The 27,324-nt window shown below is 40.3% G+C and overlaps 1 protein-coding gene across 2 annotated transcripts; it reads left to right on the forward strand.

The window, feature by feature from the left end:
* Positions 1–15,851: 15,851 nt before the first annotated feature.
* On the forward strand, positions 15,852–25,854 carry rtp (MORN repeat-containing protein retinophilin). 2 transcript variants are annotated; one of them, XM_034969464.2, is made up of 4 exons: positions 15,852–15,976; positions 22,821–23,013; positions 24,922–25,031; positions 25,665–25,854. In XM_034969464.2, the coding sequence occupies exons 1-4, from the start codon at positions 15,967–15,969 to the stop codon at positions 25,817–25,819; spliced, it is 468 nt and encodes a 155-aa protein (XP_034825355.1). In that variant the 5' UTR covers positions 15,852–15,966; the 3' UTR covers positions 25,820–25,854. The 2 variants fall into 2 exon arrangements, with proteins under 2 accessions (XP_034825355.1, XP_034825354.1); XM_034969463.2 differs by having other exon boundaries at positions 15,916–15,976; positions 22,818–23,013.
* The last annotated feature ends 1,470 nt before the right edge of the window (positions 25,855–27,324 follow it).

Genomic DNA, 27,324 nt, shown 5'->3' on the forward strand with positions numbered 1-27,324 from the left:
GTTAGCCCTTGACTGCAATCTCACCTGGTGGTAAGTGATGATGCAGTCTAAGATGGAAGCGGGCTAACCTGGACAACCAACTAGTTAAGCTGACAACAACGACCTAAATAGTAAATACAAGCTATTTTATTGAAAAGAAATACGAAAAAATCTTTTACTAAATCGCATTTGGTCAGTTAAGCCTACTTAAGTCGAGTGATATTTACTAAGAAAAATAGAAAAGGAAAGTCATACTCAATTTCCCGTTAATCATTTCTTAATATCTCAGTATGTTGCTGAAGCTTATAGGTAAATATAGGATCAAGAGAAATCCGTCGGAATTGATTTAGGTTCCAAATAGTGGGTTACTGGAAAAGGAAAAGGTATAGAAAAACGGACTTTCGACAAACTTTGTCTTTTTTCAGATACTTATTTACCCTTGATAAGGGTTCCGTACCTCAAAAGGAAAAACGGAACCCTTATAGGATCACTTTGTTGTCTGTCTGTCTGTCCGTCTGTCTGTCAAGAAACCTACAGGGTACTTCCCGTTGACCTAGGATCATTAAATTTGGCGGATAGGTAGGTCTTATAGCAGATATTAGGGGAAAAATCTGAAAACCGTGAATTTGTGGTTACATCACAAAAAAAATATGGTCATAAACTAATAATTAGTATTTTCAATTTTAGAAGTAAGATAACTATATCAAGTGGGGTATCATATAAAAGGGCTTCACCTGTGCATTCTAAAACAGATTTTTATTTACTTTTATTCATCATGGTTTTTGAGTTATAATGCAAAATGTCGAAAAAATACGACTGGATTACGGAACTCTCATCGCGCGCGCCTGACTCGCACTTGGCCGGTTTTTTATTTAACATCACGGTTGGGTCGAGTTTCTGAAATTCCTTTCTAAATGTAGATTAAAGTTATAGTAGGTACGCAACGTTTGTGGCCTGGAGAGTTACATAGACTACTTTTTACCCCGGAAAGTCAAAGAGTTCCCACGGGATTTTTAAAACCAAATATTAGGTATCTAAGTAGTTTAATTTTATTGTGGCTAATTCCGTTGTACACAAACACTAAACTAAACTGGCAATTCTAAATCTATTGCTATCCTTGTCATAATGTTGCTTGCAGAAAAGGATAGCACTAGAGTTAGACCCGTTAATTTAGTTTAGTTTAGATATTATAGTGTACTAGAGAATCGGCCCCGATGTTGGAGTTAACGCTGTAATTTCCACAGTGGTACTGATTCTGAGCACAACCTAATTTTAGAGTATTCGCATCCTCTTCTTACTAATGTAATATGAAAGGGACAGATGCAGTTTGCCAGTTTTAAATTAAATTTTTAGATGTTAAAACCCGTGATTTTAGCGCACAGTCGCGAGGCTTCTGTTTAAAGTAGCGTGCACTAAAATTTACAGTTTTTAAATGTTAAGTTCATGTTCTGTCCCCTTTTAGCATTGTTAAAAAGAAATGGATGCAGATACTCTTAATTGAAATGGGCCTAAATAGCTCAACGGGTAAAGGAGTGGACTGAAAACTGAAAGGTCGACGGTTCAAACCCCGCCCGTTGCACTATTGTCGTACCTACTCCTAGCACAAGCCACGCTTAGTTGGAGAGGAAAAGGGAATATTAGTCAGTTAACATGGCTAATATTCTTTAAAAAAAAATAGTGTAGAGAAAGACAACGTCGGCCCCGATGGTGGAATTAACGCTGTAATTTCCATAGTATTTACTATGCAGGGTTTAATTTGTTTTGTTAGAGTGTCACGTGCTTGTATTACACGAGTCACGAGTGTACTGATAACAAAATAATTATCTTGAAACCCACTGACGGCGTTCGTCACTTTTAACGAGATACTTTATAAACCAATTTTCTCGTGTATTTTTGAAGTATTAAAGTAACTAACAGGTTTGGTCTATCATCTACTAACTGAAACTGTAACCCAATAACGAAGACAGGTGATAGTACTGATGATTACTGATATGATACCAATAACACATGAAAAGAAATAAAAAAAAATCATATATTTTGTAAAATTTCACGATAATATATTGCGAAAACATATTATGACTCATGAAATGAAACATATTATGTCTTTTTGTGGTATCATATCAGTAATCATCAGTACTATCACCTGTCTTCCTTTTTGCCAGCGTTCTGGTTACACCCTGTATATTTAGATTTAGAACAAAAAAAACTGATTCAAAGGGCACGGGCACCATTCGGTGCGCAGATAGGTACGTTCTTATTTTATAAACTCAATTCTCAACACGTTGCCAGGGCCTTGATAGAATTTTATTCTGTACCTAAATAAATACGCACGTAAATATAGCACGATATTTAAGGTTTTTGTAAAGAAATCCTAAAAAGAAATATTTTTTTTTCAGAACACTTAATGATAAGGCACGAGGAGGCACGCGTAGCATTTAACATTTTATCTAGTCTTGTTTATAGAGGTCAATGCTCTGTTAGTATAGTTTCATGTTTCAGGACTATCTAGTAGATACTAGTTGTAAAGTTTCAATAAACTTTACCGCTCTGTAGCGTTTATTTTAGTGGTACTGAATAAATAGTAGTAGTTGTAGCGTAAACTAGCTTATGCTCGCGACTTCGTCCGCGTGGACTACACAAATTTCAAACCCCTATTTAACCCTCTTAGGGGTTGAATTTTCAAAAATCCTTTCTTAGCGGATGCCTACGTCATAATAGCTATCTGCATTCCACATTTCAGCCCGATCCGTCCAGTAGTTTGAGCTGTGCGTTGATAGATCAGTCAGTCAGTCAGTCAGTCAGTCAGTCACCTTTTCCTTTAATATATTATACTAGCGTATGCTCGCGACTTCGTCCGCGTGGACTACACAAATTTCAAACCCCTATTTAACCCCCTTAGGGGTTGAATTTTCAAAAATCCTTTCTTAGCGGATGCCTACGTCATAATAGCTATCTGCATGCCACATTTCAGCCCGATCCGTCCAGTAGTTTGAGCTGTGCGTTGATAGATCAGTCAGTCAGTCACCTTTTACTTTAATATATTATATTTAGATAGAAGATAGATAAATAAGCTTAGTATTTTGTTTTTTGTACATTTCGGAATAAGAAAGCTCAGAGTCACTCAGCGGGCGATGGAGAGAACTATGCTTGGAGTTTCTCTACGTGATCAAATCAGAAATGAGGAGATCCGTAGGAGAACTACAGTAACCGACATAGCTCAATAGTTACGGGTTGCGAAGCTGAAGTGGCAATGGGCAGGGCACATAATTAGTTCGAGAAACCGATAGATGTTGGGGTCCCAAGGTGCTGGAATGGCGACCTCGCACCGGAAGACGCAGCGTTGGTATACCTCCCACTAGGTGGACGGACGACATCAGAAGAGTCGCAAGGATTCAGGCGTAGCAAGATCGTGGTATGTGGAAGTCCCTACAAGAGATCTATGTCCAGCAGTGGACTATGTCTATCGGTTGATGATATGATGATATAGACATCTGAAAATTGTAACAGTTAACGAATTTTGCTCTAGTCGAGTCGTCTGTAAGCTTATTGCATAATATAATAATTCTAATATATTATGCAGTAGTACGTGAACAAAATTTGAAAAACTGCATTAGCATTCAATTAGACAGGTCCCTTGAACTTTGAAAGAAATCACGAGCGAATCAGCTTATTATTTACTGTTTGGTATTTTCATGCGAATTCAAGTGCCAATCACAAAGTTACACTGTAAACATGGTAGGCACCAAGGTCAGGACAAAGATTAAATTATTTGCAGACAACAAACACAATGAAAGATTAATTTGTAATGTTTCTTTTTTAGGGTTCCGTATCAATAGAGAAAAAAAGGAACCCTTACAGGTCTATCAAGAGTCAAAACCCATCAAGGAAATCCAACCCTAAAGGGTTCCCATTGTCCTAGAATCATGAAAGTTGGCAGGTCTATACAAGTAAAGGAAAAAATCTGAAAACTGTAAATTTATGATTACTATAATATTAATTGTAAAGGTGTTATTTTTATACGATATGTAGTAAGTACGGAACCTTTTGTGAGCAAGTCCGACTTGCACTTGACCGGTTTTTAATGAATTTTGTCTCTTGCTTATCAGGCAATTAAAGAAAGATTGCGATTAAAGTTAGTGACCACCATATAAGTTATAGTTGATTGCACATCAGTAATCTGTTGCCTTTAAGTAATTATAATAATTAATGAATAGTGATTAATTAAACAAACTTGTGTTTTTTAATTATTATCACTTGTTTACGAAGTTTCTTAACGGAAGAAGTTTCGCTTCAAAAATTATAATAAAATAGTTTGAATTTAGTAAGGGTAATAATTATCGCACCTGTTCACATTCAGAGTTAGTCAATGACTTCAATGCGGTGCGCCCTTGGTACCTTCGTATAGATCGCCACCCGCATCAAGCATGTCATCTTGGCTACATTCACCAGCCGTGTTTATATAACATTTATTTAATACTTTTAAGGGTTACCGCACCTGTTCAGTTTCAGAGATTATCAATGACTTCAATTCGGTGCGCTCTTGGTACGGATCGATCGCCACCTGCATCAGGCATGCTATCTTGGTAACATTCACCAGCTTTGTTTGTATAACATTCATTTAATACTTGTAAAGGTTACCGCACCTGTTCAGTTTCAGAGTTTATCAATGTAAGGAGACCACGAAGGAAAAATAACTCGAAGACGATTTCACAAGTTTATTTGTCGGTTTTCATTACAGAACTACTTGCCTATTCGGCCACACGGCTTTTTATATCGTTTATCATGAATGAACTCAGACATTAATCGAAATGACGTGAAGTTACCTTCGTTCATTCCTTAAGATTCGTTTTCAACGTATCTTAATTAAAGTCATTATTATGTTAACAAACAAATATATGTAATACTACTTTGATAAATAATTGTAGTAATTTTAACGATTAGCAAACTTAGTAAGTAAGTTACTTTAAATAGATATGCAATTTAGGGATGTGTATTGTCAACAACATTTGATTGAATGAATCACATAAGGTTTAGGTTGCAATATTCTACATTCAATCAAATGTTTCCTTCATATTATATTTAATGCGCTCTATTAATTATGGCCATAGTATTTAACTCTACAAATTTTAATATTTATAACATGATTTCTAACATTTCGGCCATTCTGATAATCATAGTTTGTCCTCAAACTTTTAATTGCATAAGTAGATAATTAACTATAATTGACATTATTTCAGCACCTTTGAATTAAGTGAGAAGAGCGTGGTAAAGAATTTAAAATTTAAGTAGAATTTCCTTCTATTTTCACATAATGTACTTATGTCCACTGTGCTTTTGCTTTCATGAGACTACACCCTGACTACCTCAAACTCAAACTCAAATTGTTTATCCAGAATTGGTAAAATGATATAGTGGTGATAATTAATACGTACTTAAAACAAAAAGAAGAGAAGAGAAGAGCCCACAACAAACTCAGCCGGGTATTCTTTTTATTATCACCACTTTACAAAATCACCTAGAACTAACACAAAGCTGTTAAGCAACTCATTCCCAACCAAGCTTTCTTATCATTCAAATAGTACTTTAGGTATTATTGTAATAGATTTTTTTTTTTTAATAAGTTTCCGTTTTATGAAGACTTTGAACATTGTTGAGAGACACCTCCAATATGTCTTCTGGAAGCTTATTATACTAGCTAAATGTTTTATTACCAACTAACTGAACTAAATATAAAATCCTTGAGATTATTTAAGATCTATTTAACTAATATTACTAAGATTTTAATTCATCTTAATCTTACTCAAGATTTTTAGCTTCCTTAATATTATTTTATACATTTAAAGCAGGATTAAAATAATCGTGAAACTGTAACAATTAAATCAGAATTACAATAATCAAATGAGAATGGATTGATACATGAATAAAGTAATAACTTTAGTATTTGAGTAACGAAACATAATTAGATCTTGAGAACTTGTGTCGCAAAAAATCAATAATTTAATTTATCATAATCTGAAGCATTAATTAAAATTACACTGATTTAAATAAAATCACAGAGAAAATAAAATTCTCATACATATTTACCAATTCTATCTATCTATCTTGTATACATTTTTTATTTTTTTAAATCTCTCGTAGGAACTTCCATAGTCTTGTGCCGCCTGAATCCAGCAGCTCCCTGCTACTCATATCATTCAATTTTCAAATAATGCTTAACATTTTCTTTAAGCATCCCTAATTCTATGCCTGAAATTTTCTTTAGACATGCCCTTAATTTCGTGTCTAGAACTTCTTCAGACATACCCTCATTTTATGCTGGAAGTTCTTTCAGACACGCCCTTAATTCTATGCCTGAAATTTTCTTCAGACATGCCCTTAATTTCGTGTCTAGAACTTCTTCAGACATACCCTCATTTCATGCTGGAAGTTCCTTCAGACACGCCCTTAATTTAATGCCTGGAACTTCTTCGGACATGCCCTCGGTTCATGCCTGGAAGTTCATTTGACATGCCCTTAACTTTATGCTTGGAATATCCTTTGATCCCTTGATTTTTCCGTTAGGTCTTTACTACATTTAATAATGATAATAATGTTGATATTATTATAATTATTTATTCTCTTCACTATCTGTACTATTATTCATTGATTCATTGAATTTGGTTAATGAGTGTACTAGTTCAAGATTTTTCATAGATTACTTATTTATATATAAAAAAAAAATAGAAATGTCATTTTTTTTTCATTTAAAGTTAATATGGCATAATCCAATAAGTGAAAGATTTCTCTAATTTATTAATCCCTTCATCAAAATCTTTAAAAAAAAGACAGTGCTTTAAATAATATTGTTCTCTGAGACTCAACTAAACTAAAACAAATTATCGGGTGTCATAAAATATCATCGAGTGAGAGTTCTGAGTCTATGCATTGGGTTATGGGTACTTCCACTGTTATGTTCCCTAGTCCCTACCCATGTCTTTCGAAAACTCAAGCAAATCTACAATATCCACACAAGCCCTTAAGGTTTTGCGATTAATCGATTGTAATTAGCATGTACTATTTTTTTTTAACATGATCTGAGTCGGGAATGCAAAAGTGGTATATAATTTAGTGCACTCATTAACTTTTGTTGTTGAATCAAATTTAGAGATTATTTTATTTTCATCATAATGCAGTTTTGGAGATTGATCATTGATAAATCTACAAAACTCATGAGCCTCATGAAATCTATATAACTCATATTAACATGTTTACATCGATGCACAATTATCACCATTTGAATTAGCAGATTTTTCTGCTTCCCTCGGTTGCTCTGGTTGGACTACCAGCCGCACCGCGGCGGCCGAGCTCTCGGCCGCGCCGACGGCCGCGCGCTCAGCCACGCCGACGGCCGCGCTCTCAGCCGCGCCGACGGCCGCGCTCTCAGCCGCGCCGACGGCCGCGCTCTCAGCCGCGCCGACGGCCGCGCTCTCAGCCGCGCCTGACGGTCGCGTCCCCGGCCGCACCGGCGGCTGCGCTTCCGGCCGCGCCCACGGCCATACCAACGGCCGCGCTCCCGGCCGCGCCAACGGCCGCGCCGACGGCCGCACTCCCGGCCGTACCAACGGCCGCGCACCCGGCCGCGCCGACGGCCGCACTCCCGGCCGTACCGACGGCCGCTCTCCCGGCCGCGCCAACGGCCGCACTCCCGGCCGTACCGACGGCCGCGCTCCCGGCTGCACCGGCGGCCGCGCTCCCAGCCGCGCCGACGGCCGCACCGACGGCCGCGCTCCCGGCCGCACTCCCGGCTGCGCCAACGTCCGTGCTCCCGGCCGCGCTCCCAGCCGCATCGACGGCCGCGCTCCCAGCCGCGCCGACGGCCGCGCTCCCGGCCGCACTCCCGGCTGCGCCAACGGCCGTGCTCCCGGCCGCGCTCCCAGCTGCACCGGCGGCCGCGCTCCCAGCCGCGCCGACGGCCGCACTCCCGGCCGCACCGACGGCCGCGCTCCCGGCCGCACTCCCGGCTGCGCCAACGGCCGTGCTCCCGGCCGCGCTCCCAGCCGCACCGACGGCCGCGCTCCCGGCTGCACCGGCGGCCGAGCTCCCGGCCGCGCCGGCGGCCGCACTTCTGGCCGCGCCGACGGCCGTGCTCCCGGCCGCGCTCCTGGCCGTGCCAGCGGCCGCGTCAACGGTCGCGCTCCAGGCCGCACCAGCGATCGCGCTTCTGGCCGCGCCGACGTTTGCGCTCCCGGCTGCACCGCCCAGCTGTCCTGCCGGCTGCGCTCCCAGTCGCATCGCGGCGTGGAGGCCGCGCTTCTGGCCGCGTTGCCAGCCGTGTTCACGGCTGTACTCCGGTCACACCGGCGGCTGCGTCTCTGGCCGCACTTCCAGGCTGAGGCTTGCGGCACATCATCGTCCTCGATATGAAAGAACGAAAAAAAAGGACGAATTGAACATTTTGACCATGTAAATCAATGTAATGCGGGTAGATGAAAAACACACATTACTTAGAAATAGATGTTATTGCGTTAGATTTTAACATACTTAATTATTTATAGTTTCAAAATCGGTTAGCTACGTAGATCGGTTAGAGACGTTAGTAACACGGAAAGATCAAAACATGGAACTCGATGAAATACGGGTAGATTAAAAAAATCACTCCTATCTCAGCAAAGTTTCATTTTGTTCCTTTATCCTTTTCGTAAATTATCTTTTGAAGGTGGTGGGTACTTCCATAATTAACTCCATAAATGGATATTAATGAACAGGTTTAAAACACAAAAAAAAAAACATCTCAATTTTCAAATCGCTTTAGACTTATTCACACAATAAAATAAATCACTTATTACCTGCGTTCAGCCGATCGATCCCTGCTTCTGATGTAAGGAGACCACGAAGGAAAAATAACTCGAAGACGATTTCACAAGTTTATTTGTCGGTTTTCATTACAGAACTACTTGCCTATTCGGCCACACGGCTTTTTATATCGTTTATCATGAATGAACTCAGACATTAATCGAAATGACGTGAAGTTACCTTCGTTCATTCCTTAAGATTCGTTTTCAACGTATCTTAATTAAAGTCATTATTATGTTAACAAACAAATATATGTAATACTACTTTGATAAATAATTGTAGTAATTTTAACGATTAGCAAACTTAGTAAGTAAGTTACTTTAAATAGATATGCAATTTAGGGATGTGTATTGTCAACAACATTTGATTGAATGAATCACATAAGGTTTAGGTTGCAATATTCTACATTCAATCAAATGTTTCCTTCATATTATATTTAATGCGCTCTATTAATTATGGCCATAGTATTTAACTCTACAAATTTTAATATTTATAACATGATTTCTAACATCAATGACTTCAATGCGGTGCGCCCTTGGTACGGATCGATCGCCACCCGCATCAGGCATGCCATCTTTATAACATTCACCAGCCTTGTTTGTATAACATTCATTTAATACTTGTAAAGGTGACCGCACCTGTTCAGTTTCAGAGTTTATCAATGACTTCAATGCGGTGCGCCCTTGGTACGGATCGATCGCCACCCGCATCAGGCATGCCATCTTGGTAACATTCACCAGCCTTGTTTGTATAACATTCAATTCGATCATTTTATTTCAAATTTCCGCAAACGCCCTTTTCGCGACTACGGCAAAATACAGTAAGTAGGTATGCAGAAAATAATGTAGACGTGTAAAAGGAGATAGCGGATTTGTAGGGCATTGGCTCTGTCGTTGAGACCGACAAAACGTCAGATAGGTATAAGTGACAGAGACAATGCTTTAAAAAGTCGAAATGTTATTCTAAAAGCCGATGTACATTATTTTCTGCCACGTACTGTAAGAGAGAGAGCTATGATAGCCTAGTGGTTAGGACGTCCGCCTTCTAATCGGATGTCGGGGGTTCGATCCCGGGCACCTACCTCTAACTTTTCGGAGTTATGTGCGTTTTAATTAATTAAATATCACTTGCTTTAACGGTGAAGGGAAACATCATGAGGAAACCTGCATGCCTGAGAGTTCTCCATAATGTTCTCAAATGTGTGTGAAGTCTACCAATCCGCATATGGCCAGCGTGGTAGACTATGGCCAAAATCCTTCTCACTCCGAGAGGAGACCCGTGCTCTGTAGTGAGCCGGTGATGAGTTGATCATGACATGACTGTAAGAGAAGGGCAGTATCTGATGTTTTCATGTATGTGAGTTTCTTTACTCCACCTTAACTTCTAAAGGATTTTCTTCTGAACAGATTTGGATGCATTAGAATAAATATCGTTTATCATCCCGAGTGCGGAATGACACTGGCTATATTTTTTTGAAAAAAAAGCAATACCTATACTTACTGTATTTGCATTCTTTATTTTAAAATGCGAGTCTTCAATTAATTATGTGTTGACAGCTATAGTGTTTTAACTACACTTCTCTAAATAATTTTAAAATATAATCAGAAATATCGGCTCAATAGTGTATGAAGACGGCCAATCTACACTTGACCAGCGTGGTACACTATAGCCAAAACTTTCTCATTTTGAGAGGAGAGACGTTCTCAGTAGTGAGCCAGCGATAGGTTGATCATGATCAGTGATAGCTTTGCTTGCGCTGAATAAAATAAAATAAAAAATATTTTACTCAATTAAACTTTTACAAGTAATTCTGAATCGTCAGCTGCATCTACCACTGGTTCGGAATGCCTTTCCTACCGAGAAGAACCAGCGAGAAACTCGGCGGTTGCTCTTTTCAAAGATTTGATATACAATATTATGCCATGTATAAAAAGTATTTGTAGTCCTGCGCCAGAATGCCAAGCATTTATGAGTTGGCCATCGATATAAATGACAAGATATGCCCAAGCGAACAAAATTTTTTACGGTTTTGGAACCAAATAAATCAGCGCCACCTCTTAGATACTGTAAATGAACGACCCGTTTGAAATACTTACAGACGTCACTGAGGTTGCATTGGTGCTAAAGCACCAATGAGTCGGTGCCATTTTGTTTGTTCAATGCAGCAATGGCTCTGTCGATACGAATCTTTATATAGTATAAAATAAAGTCGCTTCCCGCTGTCTGTATGTATGAACGGGTAGATCTTTTAAACTACGCAACGGATTTTAATGTAGTTTTCACCAATAGATGGAGTGATTCACGAGGAAGGTTTATAGCTAAAGTTTAACTCTCAAAAATTAGAGATCCCTAGAGAAATTGAAATAATGTGAATTAGGTCGGAAAAAAATCCTCTCATTTGAGAGTTTCCGAGGCAATGACACCTCAATGACACCACATTAGTGTCTACATTGCACCCATGCGAAGCCGGGGCGGGTCGCTAGTAATATATAAGTCAATGGAGTTGGCAGAGGCCAATCAAGCGCTTCCCGCCGTCAAGTCCCGGCGCGAAATGCACCGTTCTTTGCTAACACAAGTTCAGGGCCTTGCATTGTCGATTCATTTAGCTTAGACATAGACAAATGGTCTTTTTGTTTGACAGCTACCACCTTGTTTTGATTGCGTTTCGCTATGGTTTCGCTATTAGGTATGTGTCGTATAGAATGACGCACGTTTTCAGATAAGCTTTTGGCTTCTTTACGTCCTCATTCATCATCATCATCATGATCAACCCATCACCGGCTCACTACAGAGCGCGGATCTCCTCTCAGAGAGAAGGATTTTTGGCCATAGTCTACCACGCTAGCCATGTGCGGATTGGTAGACTTCACACACCTTTGAGAACATTATGGAGAACTCTCAGGCATGCAGGTTTCCTCACGATGTTTCGCTTCACCGTTGAAGCAAATGATATTTAATTAATTAAAACGCACATAACTCCGAAAAGTTAGAGGTGCGTGCCCGGGATCGAACCCCCGACCTCCGATTTGAAGGCGGACGTCCTAACCACTAGGCTATCACGTCCTCATTACTTCAGGAATTTCACAACTTTGTTCCTCTTTCACCGTTCTACTACTGAACAGTGAGAAATTGTGTTTTAACAGTTTCTCACTGTTCTGTGGTAGAATAGTCAGCCGCCATTCTTACAGTGTGAAAAGGCTCTCTTGGCACTTGAATGACATGGACAGGGGGGCGATGTTGGTGAACAAAGGCTTAGAATATTCAAACAAGAACAAAGGGGGCACTTGAAGGCAACGTTAGTTCCGATTTTCGCCACGCGCCAAGGTAGCCTTGTCGCACTGTATGTGGTCGACATTTGCTTTTTTTAGTTCGTTTTTAGGGTTCCGTACCTCAAAAGGAAAAAACGAACCCTTATTAGGTCTGTCTGTCCGTCGTGTCTGTCGACAAAACCAATAGGGTACTTCCCGTTGACCTAGAAACATGAAATTTGGCAGGTAGGTAGGTCTTATAGCACAAGTCACTTATTATAAAAGCGAAAGTGTGTTTGTTTGTTGGTTTGTCCTTCAATCACGCCCCAACGGAGCAACGGATCAACGTGATTTTTTGCATGGGTATAGTCAAAAACCTGGAGAGTGGCATAGGCTACTTTTTATCCCGGAACATTAAAGAGTTCCCAGGGGATTATTAAAAAGCCTAAATTGACGCGGACGAAGTCGCGGGAATCCTCAAGTATTAGTACATAGTGAGGATTACTGATGATAGCTTTGCAGCAGATTGAGGCCTGACACGTTCTCTGAAGTAAGGATTTGGTTAATGTTTAATCTGACATCCAAGCCCGAAATCCCTTAAACGAAATCAATGACAGGATATTCTAACCCATAGACAACATCTAACAAGTTCTTACGGAATTATTGATGGATGTAATTAACTGCTACGTAATTGAGAAGCTGGCGAACAAAACGGTGTGGTTCCACTTGTGATCAAAATACTTTTTTCTTCTTTTATTTAGCCAGTTGTTTTTGGCCCAATGAATACAAATCCGACTCATTTCCAAGCAAAACGGCCTAAAACTGTGCTAAAACTGTAAGAGAGTCCAAAGTTAGTGATTTCAATCAAAACGATACAATTACAGTAAAGTTTCAACAGCTTTCATTCAGTTTTTAGGGTTCTGTAGTAAACAAGGAACCCTTATAGTTTCGCCATGTCCGTCCGTCCTCGGTTAATCTCAGAGACTATTAGTGCTAGAAATCTGTAATTTGGCATAGGTATAAATATTAATCACGCCGACAAAGTGGTGAATTAAAATTATGATAAATATTTTTTTAGGGTATAGCTCCCCTACATGTAAAGTGGGGATGATTTCTTTTTCTCGTCTACCCCATAGTGTGGGGTATCGTTGAATAGGTCTTTAAAAAATACTGTGAGTGTGGGAACATCATTTTTCGATTTCTAGCTCCGTTTGTAAAATATGATGTTTTAAAGTGCTATATTTTTTTTTGCTATGTAAACCCCCGGGATGTAAACTAACTCTGTACCACATTTCATCAAAATCAGCTGTTGGGCCGTGACAAGCTAGCAGACAGACAGATGGACGGACGGACGGATCGACGGACGGAAGGACGGACGGACAGACAGACAGACAGACATGGCGGCGTTAGTTCCGATTTTGGCCACGCGCCCAAAGGATCCTTGTCGCATACCTAGTATGTTCCTACACTGAAACTGTGCAAACTATCGGACAATATAAGTCATGTCAACAGTCGCGGACGTAACCTTGAGCGTTTGGGCGTCTTTAGGGTGAGATTTATGAGATCTGACTATGCTTAGACTTAAGACAGAATTAAAACGAGACAGATCTAGATCTATTTATCTCTCACATAAATGTGTGTTTTAGGCTCGTTCTAGGAAAATCAAAGTGCGCTCTATATTAGATCTCAGCCCTAGATATATCACGCAACCCGCTTCCCAAACGGCTGTGCCTTGGATATCAGCCTTGGATGTCAGCCGCTGCTTACAGAGGCGTCCTATGGTTTGTTCCCGCCTTTCTTGCAACTAGATTCTAGATTATATATTACTAGCTGATGCCCGCGACTTCGCACACGTGGATTTAGGTTCTTAAAAATCCTGTGGGGACTCTTAAATTTTCCGGGATAAAAAGTAGCCTATGTCGTTTCCCGGGTTGCAAGCTACCTCTGTACCAAATTCCGTCAAAATCGGTGGAACGGTTGAGCCGTGAAAAGCTAGCAGACAGACAGACAGACAGACACACTTTCGCATTTATAATCCATACTAATGTATGGATATATTTCTACTCACGTATCCAGTCGACGTTAGCCCGACTAGTTTCGAACCCATCCGGGGTCCTTATCAGTTCGCGCACGCGTCGGGTTAGACTGACTAGTCGGGCAAACGTCGACTGGATACGTGAGTATAGCCGTAGAAATATATAATGGAAATCACTCACGATAGTTTAAACGCTAAAATGGATTCTAGATCTAGAATCAACGGTAAATAAGAATGACGCACAGACGTACAGCGAAAACAATTATCGTCCACCCGTAATTGTGGGCTAATAGCCTCAGCTCAGCGTATCCTTATTACATGACATAGAACTGCAGTGGAATTTCTCCATTTCAGGGTTCCGTATCTACAAAGAAAAAAGGAAACCTGTTTTTGCTCTAGATATAGTATCTGCTGAAACCCGACAAAGGAATCAAAACTTATAGGATACTTCCCGTTTACCTAGAACCATGAATGTCTGATGTCTGTCCGTCCGTCCGTCCCTCCGTCCAGACGTTTAAATGTTAATAAGTTATCAAACTTTTCAGGGAGTTGCCACCACACTAAGTGTGTGGCAATGTATGACGTGATTTCTAATAGGTAGGTACTATTTAGAAGAAAATATAAAAAAAATTACACTTTATACTTTGACGTAAGATTTTTTACGCCTTTCATCATCATCATGATCAACCCACCGCCGGCTCACTACAGAGCACGGGTCTCCTCTCAGCGTGAGAAGGGGTTTGGCGATAGTCTAGCACGCTGGCCATGTGCGGATTGGTAGACTTCACACACCTTTGAGAACAATATGGAGAACTCTCAGGCATGCAGGTTTCCTCTCGATGTTTTCCTTCACCGCTAAAGCAAGTGATATTTAATTAATTAAAACGCACATAACTCCGAAAAGTTAGAGGTGCGTGCCCGGGATCGAACCCCCGACCTCCGATTAGAAGGCGGACGTTCTAACCACTACGCTATCACAGCTTTTACGCCTTTATTACCTGTTATCTCCCAAAGCCACCATGATCCAAAGAAACATCCAAACAAACGTTCCTCCCAGTGTTTGGGGACAATACGCAGAGAAACTTTCAGCTTTTATAAAATAAGGAAGTCTGGCACGCACGGGCTCTTAGGTCATTATCATGCTAGCTTAAGGTATGATTCCGAACCACGCTGCACTCAGCAGCGCTGCCGCAACAGTGCTGTCACCAGCTGTCACAGTCCTGTCGTGGCACTACTGGTTCCCATACAATCTCTATAAGCTTATATGACACTAGCTTATGCTCGCGACTTCTTCCGCGTGGACTACACAAATTTCAAACTCCTATTTCACCCCCTTAGGGATTGAATTTTCGAAAATGCTTTCTTAGCGGATGCCTACGTCATAATAGTTATCTGCATGCCAAATTTCAGCCCGATCCGTCCAGTAGTTTGAGCTGTGCGTTGATAGATCAGTCAGTCAGTCAGTCAGTCAGTCAGTCAGTCAGTCAGTCAGTCACTACAATGTTCCGCTACATTGCTGCCGTGACATTGCTGCCTAGCTCGGAATGTAATGTCATTTAGCTTATAGAGATTGTATGGGGACCAGTAGTGCCGCGACAGGACTGTGACAGCTGGTGACAGCACTGTTGCGGCAGCGCTGCTGCGTGCAGCGTGGTTCAGAATCATACCTTTAACCTATAGAATATGTAGGTACGTGTTTGTCTATTTTTAGGTATTAAAGAAGTTTTCTTTCCAAAAATAACCACTGAGCTATTGTAGCTGAAGAATAACGTGTTAGATCCACCGACGCATTAAGGTAATTAGATTACTTTGCCGGCCGAAACGAAACCTTTCAGTGTCTGGCCTGCCTTCGGTCAAGCTGGCGATATCGATATGGCGGAAGGTAAGCAAACAAAATAGTTCATAATATTGTAATATTGTAATTTTGTGGTGCTGGAGGCGGATGCTACGGAATCCGCGGACTGCCAAGCGCACAAACGTGTCTATCCTTTCGCAACTCGGAATCACTGCTCGACTCTCCTCCATATGTTACCAACGATTGCTCTCATATTTCGGCCACATCATACGGCGGGGGGATGACAGCTTAGAAAAGCTCATAGTGACGGGCAACACTGAGGGCAAAAGAGCGAGAGGCCGCTCACCAACTAGGTGGGGCCGACCAGCTAAAGGAGTCCAGCAGGTGTGGATTTTATCACATTGCGAAAATAGCCACCGACAGAAGCCGATGGAAACAGATAATCCATTCGAGGGCAGGTTGCCAGGACCACGATCTTCAGCAATGAAGGAACAACCGGAGAGAGAGAGAGAGAGAGAGAGATTGTAATTATTCTAATTATCATTAACTAGCTTATGCTCGCGACTTCGTCCGCGTGGACTACACAAATTTCAAACCCCTATTTCACCCCCTTAGGGGTTGAATTTTCAAAAATCATTTCTTAGCGGATGCCTACGTCATAATAGCTATCTACATGCCAAATTTCAGCCCGATCCGTATAATAGTTTGAGCTGTGCGTTGATAGATCAATCAGTCAGTCAGTCAGTCAGTCAGTCAGTCAGTCAGTCAGTCAGTCAGTCAGTCAGTCAGGCAGTCAGTCACCTTTTCCTTTTATATATTTAGATTAATGAAGCTATTCATCATCATAATCATTATTATCAACTTATAGACGTATCCACTGTTGGACATAGGTCTCATGTAGGGAATTCCTGCACACGCCAGTCGCCACGGTCTTGCGCCGCCTGAATCCAACTGCTCCTTGCGACCCGTCTGTTCATCTCGGTGCGAGATCGCCATTTTAGGATCTTGGGACCACAATATGTCTGTCAATTTTTGCCCTGCCCTGCCCATTCAGCTTCACCACCAGTTGAGCTGTATCGGTTACTCCAGTTCTCCTACGGATCTCCTCATTTCTGATATGATCACGTAGAGAAACTCCAAGCCTCTCTCCATATCTCTCTCCATCGCCCGCTAAATGACTCTGAAAATTTTATGAGGCCAGAGTTAGCGAGCATGTCTCGGATCCATATGTCATCACTGGCAACATGAATGGTTCGAAGACTTTGATCTTCAAGCACAGGAATTTCGACTGCCCAGCAGAGTTGGATCTCGAAATTTTATCAACTAGCTAGGGTGTGACCCGCGCCTGTTTGCGTCCACTGCTGGACATAGATCTTCCTCTCGTGAACTATTCTAAACTAGCTGACCCACCCCGGATTCGCTCGAGTGGAAATTTTAAAAGTAGGACAGCAGGAAGAAATTCCATACAACTTTTTAATTTTTTCCGAAAGGACAAATACCAATTTCCATAGATAACTTGAAAAATAACGGACCACAATACAAACGGAAATATAATACGATATATCATATAACTGATTTCTAGAAATCCTGAACGACAGAAATTATTATTTTATTATTGATTGCAAGACCAATTAAATACCAGTTTTCATAGATATTTAAAGAATGACGAATTTTCATACAAACTATCCCCAATTTAATCCCCTGAGGTATAAAAATGTTTTTTTTGCTTGGATATACTGTTATCGATGTGGAAAGTGACTGGTTAATTTTTTATCCCACAAAATTAAATATTTGCCATGGAATTTCAAAAATCTAAACCCATGCTGATGAAGTCGCGGGTATCATCAATATGTATAAACACATAAATTCTACTTATAGATACGTTATATATTTTGAAACCATGCAACTGATGTGCTTGAGGAACCGGTTACTAGAAATCCTAATATCCTAAATGTGAAAGTATGGATGTTTGGATGTTTGTTACTCAATCACGCAAAAACGGCTGAGCGGATTTGGATGAAATTTGGAATGGAGATAGATTATACACTGGATATAACACATACCTAGGCTACTTTTTATCCCGAAAAATCAAAGAGTTCCCGAGAGAGAGAGAGAGAGAGATATGAATCCACGCGGATGATGTCGCGGGCATCAGCTAGTCTAATATAAAATGAATCCGAAGAAAAACAATAATAGGGGAAATTATAATAAGTCATACCCGAGGAGCCGATATAACTGTTGCCCTTTATGTCATTATTTTTCGCTATTACCGAAATTGGATGTATTAGGTTTACCCTAAAATAAGAAGGGAAAACAAGGAAAATTCTTTTCCGCAAAGAAAATCGTGAGGAAAATCTCGAATCCTTTCTAATTTGTTCAGTGAAATTTTCTTTTACAATACTTTTAAACTGACATTGCCAGAAATTTACGGTTTTCCTATCAAATTAAGGTCAGTTGCGCTAATAGTCTGGGAGATTGTGGAACATTTTTGAGAGCTGTTGAAATTAAAAGCGTAAGTACTAGTAATAGTACAATATTAAAATTCCTCTAGGTAGGTACATATTTACAATGCCATATTTTGTCCTAGTGATCACAGTGTTCTCAAAAGTGTATGAAGTCTGCCAATCCACATGGCCAGCGTAGTGGACTATGGCCTGAATTATTTTCCTTCTGATAGGAGACCAGTGCTCAGTAGTGAGCCCGTGATGGATTGATGATGATGATGATTATTTGCCATAATCATGCCATGGTGAAAGAAAATATCGTAAGGAAACCTGCATGCTTGAGAGATCTCTATAATGTTCTGTCTGATGTAGGTACCTACCATATCTGAGCAAAATAAATAAATGAAATGAAAATTAAATGAGGTATAACTTGAATATAGTTTATCTTGAATGACGAACTTTCATGCAAACTTTAACACCCTATTTGACTCGCTTGGGGGTAGAATTTTTAAAACTCTGAACACGTTGGGGTAAAATAGAGGTTTGAAATTTGTGTAGTCCACGAGAACGAAGTCGCGGGCATAAACTTGTTAAACTATACGCGCAAACCTTCATTATTCATGAAAATCGCATTAAAATTCGTTGCGTAGGTTAAAAAAGTAGATTAGGGTAGGGACAGACGGCGGGAAGCAACTTTATTTTATACTACTACTAGCTTATGCTCGCGACTTCGTCCGCGTGGACTACAAAATTTCAAATCCCTGTTTCACCCCTGTAGGGGTTGAATTTTCAAAAATCCTTTCTTAGCGGATGCCTACGTCATAATGGCTATCTGCATGCCAAATTTCAGCCCGATCCGTCCAGTAGTTTGAGCTGTGCGTTGATAGATCAGTCAGTCAGTCAGTCAGTCATTCAGTCAGTCAGTCAGTCAGTCAATCACCTTTTCCTTTTATATATTTAAAGACTACGTAGAGATAAATAAAAGAGCTAATTTTTATGAATTATCAAGCACCTTTATAAACTTTCCCACTGTGTCTGCAGCTATGTAGATAAAGTGAGGTTGGTCGCTTGGGCCGTCAATCGGATGAAACTCGAATAAGTACATTCACAGTGTTCACAATGGGCTCAGTTTGATTAATTTCCATCTTTTGGGTACAAATTTACTTATATTTTAAAGGACTTCAAAAAGGAAGCAAGCAAGCTTTCAATTTGAAGCAATTTTAACGTTGTAATTTAATATTTCTAAGGCTGCCTTAACTCTGTTCAAGTTCGGGAAGTAAAGGATTTGATACCCAATAAATTAGATTCATTTTCACAGCTCACCTTTGTTTCAATGAACTAGGATAGTATCGTTAGGTATTTGTTATGCAAGGCTGCAAAGTTTTTATTTTTATTTTATTTTTATTTTGGAGTTTTTATTCAATTCCGAACCAGCAAAAGATTCTAAGATTTCAATCTTAGAATCCTCATATGAACGAAGCGAATAAAAAATTTTTTTCAGGTGCGTTCAAATTCAATTGGGCATCAGCTAGTGATAATATAATAACTATAAAATAGGTAGGTAACTTATAAGTAAAAAAATTTGCGCGGGCAAACAATGTATACGGTGAAAGAACTACGGGTTTTATTATACCTCGCCTTTTAAATCAGCTGCCTTCTTCTCTGGCGGAAAAGGTAACGCGAACGAATATTAAACGGAAGCTGAAGGGATACTTCCTTGGCAACCTATGAGCATGCCGGGTTGCGTCGGGGATATCTCCTTGGCTCCTGTCGTGACGATATAATAGTCGCACGTATAATACATAAATAATAATGTCACCTGTTAAATTATATGTGTATCTGCATGTGTGTGTATATGCATATATGTATGTATATACATATATGTGTAGGTATATGTATTATATGTTCTTTGTTTTTAACATTAAGTTAGTATATTATAATATAGTAATTCTAATTTTCTTATTTCTAATTTTGTTTTTTTTGACAAAAGTAGGCATGATGTAATGCGCAGACGTACGCATTGAGGGTCAAACCTCTGTGGTTTTTTTACAATGCGTACTACCTACCTAATAAATAAAAAAAAAAAAAAAAAAAAAAAAAAATTTACATATATCACATAATAATTAGGTAACTTATAATATGTGACGGTATCACACCCTTCCTTCATTACGCATCCCTAGTCCCTACACATTCCACGTAGAAAATACAACGTTTAATGTACCTAGTTAAAAAGTTTTACGCCCACCGAACGTTAACTGGAAAGTTATACAAAAAGTTCCTGTTTTTGTAACGAAATTCCATAAAAGTTGGGGTTCTCAATTTAGGTTCGTATTTTCCCCGAATTTTTCCGAGATATAATATTATATAAGCATTTGTGTAATCGTTTTTAAGATACCGTACGGTAAGGGTGCCAGCCGCAGCGGGACCCTATTACTAAGACTCCGCTGTCCGTTCGTCCGTCCGTCTGTCTGTCAGCGGGCTGTATCTCGTGAACCATAATGGGTAGAGACCTAAAATGTATATTTTACAAAATGTGTATTTCTAATGCCGCTATAACTACAAATATTAAAAATTTCAAAATTGCCGCCTTGAAAAAAAAGTATTGTCCGTGTACGATGGTACGGAACCCTTCTTGTACGAGTCCGACTCGCACTTGGCAGTTTTTCTTCGATACAGAAACTACTGAACAGATTTTGAATATTCATTCACCGGTAAAAAGCTACACTATTCCCGATGACATAAGATGTTTTTATTTTCAAAAAAATCCCTACGAAAATTGTAACTAATAAGCAATCCGTGCGGAGCTGGGGCGGTTCGCTAGTCTAAATATATAAAAGGAAAAGGTGACTGACTGACTGACTGATCTATCAACGCACAGCTCAAACTACTTCGTCCGCGTGGACTACACAATTTTCAAACTCCTGTTTCATCCCCTTCGGGATTGAATTTTCAAAAATCCTTCCTTAGCGGATGTCTACGTCATAATAGCTACCTGCATCCCAAACTTCAGCCCGATTCGTGCAGTAGTTTGAGCTGTGCGTTGATAGATCAGTCAGTCAGTCAGTTACCTTTTCCTTATATTATGTACTAGCGTATGCTCGCGACTTCGTCCGCGTGGACTACACAAATTTCAAACCCCTATTTTATCTCCTTAGGGGTTGAATTTTCAAAAATACTGTGCGTTGATAGATCAGTCAGTCAGTCAGTCAATCAGTCAGTCAGTTACCTACCTTTTCCTTGTATATATTTATATTATGGGTTCTTGTTGTATATGCGCCTGTGACATAAACATAGCAAAGTGAACTTTAATATAAATCTAATAAAAATAAAATTATAGCTCTTTACTGTTTAGAATAGAATAGAATATATTATTTTTATTCAAGTTAACTTTTACAAATGCTTTTGAATCATCAACTAGTTTAATTTAACCACGGGTTCGGAATACCGTTTATACATTTTATGATTTTACAAAGAATGAAAAACCTTTTGTTTGCATTTTGAGCTCGACTGTTCCGCCCGCCCATTTTATTCTTTTTGAGCGTAGATATGCCTCAGAAAGTACCTACTTTAGGGATTTTCATTCGTTTTTTAGGGTTCCGTACCTAAAGGTTGGCAACGGGACCTGCGCCTCCGCCTAACTCGGGTAGTAAGCTCCGCTCTCCGTCCGTCAGTCTGTCCGACTCCGGATGTCATTGGACTGTATCTTATGAACCAGGGACAACCCTGCACCTCCCATGGCCCCACCAATTTCTGGGTTATATGGGCCGGATTGCGGGAGGGCGCCAGTTCTATACTTGCTCTTGGCGTTTTCCCAGGGCGTCTTCATAACTTCCTACAAATTATTTTCTTCTTCCTCCTTGTCCCTTATGCTCGTCTTCCCCCCTTGGGGGCTAGACATCACTAACCAGCTGAGATTCCCACTGCTGCTCCTCTGTGGTGCCTGAACGCTCCGAGCTGCTTCACCTCTTGTGCCAATGGTGTGCGAATTCCCGTAGTTGTCCGTAGTAGCGGAACAAATTCAAAATGGCAGCCATGCAAATTTTCATAAAATAAAAGTACTTACATAGTGCTATTTTTTTTTTATTCAGATACAAGTTAGCCCTTGACTGCAGTCTCACCTTGTGGTAAGTGACGATGCTGTCTAAGATAGAAGCGGGCTTACCTGGAAGTAGTGTGGCAGTTTTTAATAAACCCATGCCCCCTTGGTTTCTACACGCAATCGTACCGGAACGCTAAATCGCTTGGCAGCACGGCTTTGCGAGTAGGGTGGTAACTAGCCACGGCCGAAGCCTCCCACCAGACCAGACCATAAATTTGGAAATTATAAAATTCCAAACCCCTGCCAGGAATCGAACCCGGGATCTCCCACTAATAAGACCACAGCGCTTACCACTGCGCCAAGAGGTCGTCAAGATCTTGTACGGAACCATTCGTGTGCCTCCGGCTCGCACTTGACCGGTTTTAATTAATTTCGTTTGTTTCAGCAGCAGATACGGTGGTGGCCAAAACTGGTGCCTATAAGTATGAAGATGGTACTCGGTACGTGGGCGAGTGGAACTCCAAGGGCCAGAAGAACGGGACGGGACACCTCATGCTGTCTGATGGGACGAGATACGATGGCGCCATGGCGGCTGGCCTGTGCTCTGGACTTGGAGTCATGGCGTTCCCTGATGGAGCTAAGTAGGTTATACAATTGCTTTTTCCCACGATTTTGCGTAATTTATAGCCTCATAATATATCATCATCATTATCAACCGATAGACGTCTGGACATAGATCTCTTATAGGTAGGGACTTCCATACGCTATCCTCTTGCGTTCCCTAAATCCAACGGTTCCCTGTGACTCGTTCGATGTCGTAGTGTGTGGGCCCGAAAAGTTAAAGGCGTGTGCCCAGGACCGAACCCCCGACCCCCGAATTGGGGGCTGACGTCAAATATTGCTATTTTATTTTAATAGGTGTTACAAATATCAGATGGGAATTGGGAAACCCTAATCTACGCGGATGACAACTAGTAATATAATAGCCTAGAGCCTTAATAGCTCAACCGGTATAGGAGTGGACTGAAAACCGAAAGGTCGACGGTTCAAACCCCGCCCGTTGCACTGTTGTCGTACCTACTCCTAGCACAAGCCTGACGCTTAATTAGAGAGGAAAGGGGAATATTAGTGATTTAACATGGCTAATATTCTTATTAAAAAAAAAAAAAAAATAAGGTCCTTTAGGCTATACCTAATATCGACGTGGCGCGGCGGTCAACCTCTACTGTGATTAGCCATTTATGCGCGGGTTATATTATAGAACAAGTGTGTGCACTCTCTATAGTCTGTTTCCTTATTCTTATGTCCGATGGGATGGCAATTTAGACACGACAGTGGAGAAATTAGGCGCAGAACCGACAGTTGTACGTGCTCCCCAAAGTACAGGGGTAAAATACCCCGTCACCTTCCTAACTTCGGGCTAATATTGAGAATAGGTATTTCTTGACAGAAACATCGAATAAGTACCTAACCATTTCAACGAGACAACGAAGAAGTTTTAAAACAATATTAACTGAGTAGTTTATTCCTGCGACTTCCCTATATTTTACCCCCTTAGAGAAAATATTTTTGAAAAATATACAACCCTATTTTCAGAAATCTTTTCTTAGCGGTTGTCTACGTCTTAATAGATAGCTGCATGCCAAATTTCAGCCCGATCCGTCTAGTAGTTTGAGCTGTGCGTCGATAGATCAGTCAGATTGTGAATTTTTGACGAATAATTTTCTAAATACACTGACTGGCATTCCTGGAATTCGTTAATTAGTAAAAGTAATCCATGAGTTTAATTAACACGAATGCGCGAGATAGACGTTTACTCGAAAAGAAAATTAAATATTTAAACATGGTTGTGCAAACAAGGGAAAATAAAGGCAGTTCATTTCACGAGTTGAAAATGTTCTGAAAACTTGTTTTATTATTTTCCATTTAAAAAGGTTTGCGAATCTTGTGTGTGTGTTAGGATATGAGAGTGAGGGAAAAGATATACAGGGTGTAACCAGAACGCTAGCAAAAACGTTATTGTTATACTACCTAAACACAATCCAATACTAATAAACTAAATTGTCGGAAACACAACTGGGTTTCTTCCAGAAATCAGCGTGCTGTGGCTCCTGTGGCTTCATGGTGAATGGGACACATTATTAAGTTCTATATCGATTGTTCAGTTCATAGAATCACTTTACCCTTTATAAGCATGAATATCGTAAATGTTTCATGAACAAATGAAATGACTTTATTTATTACTAGCTGACGGCCGGGACTACGTCCGCGTGGATTTTCGTTTTTCATAATCGCCCGGGAACTCATTGATTTTCCGGGGTAAAAAGTACCGCGGGGTATTAAAAGCACCGTATATGAGGCGGGGGGACGTCTCGCACACCCGCACAGCTCCAGCACACGAGTAGATCTCCAGTGCTATCCTGGTGCAGGCGAGCGCAGGTGACGTGCGGGTGTGCGGGGCGTTCCCCCGCCTCATACCCCATTTCCTATCTCGACCTGTCGCGTACTAAGTATATATAGTTTGTAAGATGAATCTTGTTATATTCCAGATATGAAGGTGAATTCATGCAAGGCTGGTTCCACGGTCACGGAGTATTCTGGCGATCTGACGGGATGAAGTTTGAGGGGGAGTTTCGAGGCGGCCGTGTGTGGGGACTGGGTCAGTTTTTCCTATATCAAGGCACTCCAGGATAATGTAGCTAATGTAATCAGTGAAAGAATTTTCAGAATCATCTATTTATATTTCAGTCTCTGAAATATAAATTGACTAGATATATTTATATTTCACGGAAATATGCACAAAACTCGCTTTTCTTCATACATTCGATTATCCGGATTTTCGATTATCCGAATCCCTAACGACAACAATTAGTCCGGTTAATCGAGTTTCCACTGTACTAATACTCACTAATGTTCATAGCTTTTCTTATAGCAAACTTCGTGCATGCAGGCTTTGCTCGGATGAAATTCTGAAAATTATTATTTATTTCTTTACTCTACCTACATTATACAGGGTGTAACCAGAGCGATGGCAAAAACGAAGACAGGTGAAAGTACTGATGATTACCTACTGATATGGTACCACAAAATGTGTGTGCGTTTAATCAGTCAAAAATTCCTTTTACGTTGCAGGAAAACACCATGAGAAAACTTGCATGACCGAGAGTTCTCCATAATGTTCCTAAAGGTGTGGGAAGTCTGCCAATGCGCACTAGACCAGTGTGGTGGACCTGCGCTGAATAGCAGACTGGCGATGGACTGATCATGATAATGATCAATTTGTTTGCTTCAGGTCTGGTAACCTTCAATGATGGCAGCAACGGGTTCCCGCGAAACGAGGGTTACTTCCAAGACTGCAAGATGGTGCGTCGCAAGCGTTGCCCAGAAGTGGTGCAGCGAGCACAGAAGGTGGCCTACATGGCCCGCGCACAGTGCCAGCAAATGTAGCAAACAGTAATAAAATAATATGAATAAAACTTAAAGCTAGCCTTATCTAATTGCTATACCCGGTCGCGTGGAATGATGCCAATAATACTGGCTGCATTTCCGCGCTGGACAACCAGGCTGATCCGTTGCGCAAAAAATGAGCCGGCCCTTCTGTCACCAGATGAGGCTATTAGTCGCGGTGAAATGTCTCGTAATTTTTTTTTTTTGCACCAAGACTTCCTGGCCACAGGGTCTCCTACAGCAAACGGAAAAAATGTAACTCTTGGTAAGAGAGGCATACTTGCGCCACTTGCCGTTTTTTAACCGACTTCAAAAAAAGGAGGAGGTTCTCAATTCGTCGGAATCTTTTTTTTTTTTTTTTTTTTTATGTATGTTCCCCGATTACTCGAAGACGCCTGGACCGATTTTGAAAATTCTTTTTTTGTTTGAAAGGGTATACTTCAAAGTTGGTCCCATTTAAATTTGGTGAAGATCTGATGAACATCTTCGAAGATAGATACTGGAACTCCTCAACGGATAAGAGTAAATTGCTCGCGATCAGTGTAATAGCTTAGTAAACAGTCGATTTTTAACCAGTCATAGCATAATTCCATGGGACCACTAAAAATTGTGAAATAAAATTTTTTTACAAAAAAAATAAAAACCGACTTCGATACACAAATACTAAAAATTGAAAAATAATTTAATTTATTACCGAATATATTATGTATACAAGAGTTACTATAGTTCCATAATAATACTTTTTGTATACATAATATATTCGGTAATAAATTAAATTATTTTTCAATTTTTAGTGTTTGTGTATCGAAGTCGGTTTTTATTTTTTTTGTAAAAAAAATTTATAGCTGTTTCTGCTGCGGCTCCCGGTCTTGATGCTAAATTAAAGAGTTGGTTTGAACGAATTACCCGTGTTACCCCCCAAATTTTGAGAAAAACATCAGAATCGATGCCATTGATCTGCTGAAATTATATAGAGACTAGCTGATGTCCGCGACTTCGTACGCGTGAACTACACAAATTTGAAACCCCTATTTCACCCCCTTAGGGGTTGAATTTTCAAAAATCCTTTCTTAGCGGATGCCTACGTCATAATAGCTATCTGCATGCCAAATTTCAGCCCGATCCGTCCAGTAGTTTGAGCTGTGCGTTGATAGATCAGTCAGTCAGTCAGTCAGTCATTCAGTCAGTCAGTCAGTCAGTCACCTGTTCCTTTTATATATATAGACTAGCTGATGTCCGCGACTTCGTACGCGTGGATTTAGGTTTTAAAAACCCCGTGGGATCTCTTTGATTTTCCGGTATAAAAAGCATATGTCACTCTCCAGGTCTTTATCTATACCAATGAAAAAAAAAAATCACGTCAATCCGTTGTGACGTGATTGAAGGACAAACCAACAAACCAATAAACCAAAAAACCAACAAACAAAAACACTTTCGCATTTATAATATATATACTGAGATACTGATACTGGTTATTGTAAAACGTTATGTAGATTACTGTAGGT

The sequence above is a fragment of the Maniola hyperantus genome, chromosome 6 (assembly GCF_902806685.2).
Source record: "Maniola hyperantus chromosome 6, iAphHyp1.2, whole genome shotgun sequence".
Lineage (NCBI taxonomy): Eukaryota > Metazoa > Arthropoda > Insecta > Lepidoptera > Nymphalidae > Maniola > Maniola hyperantus.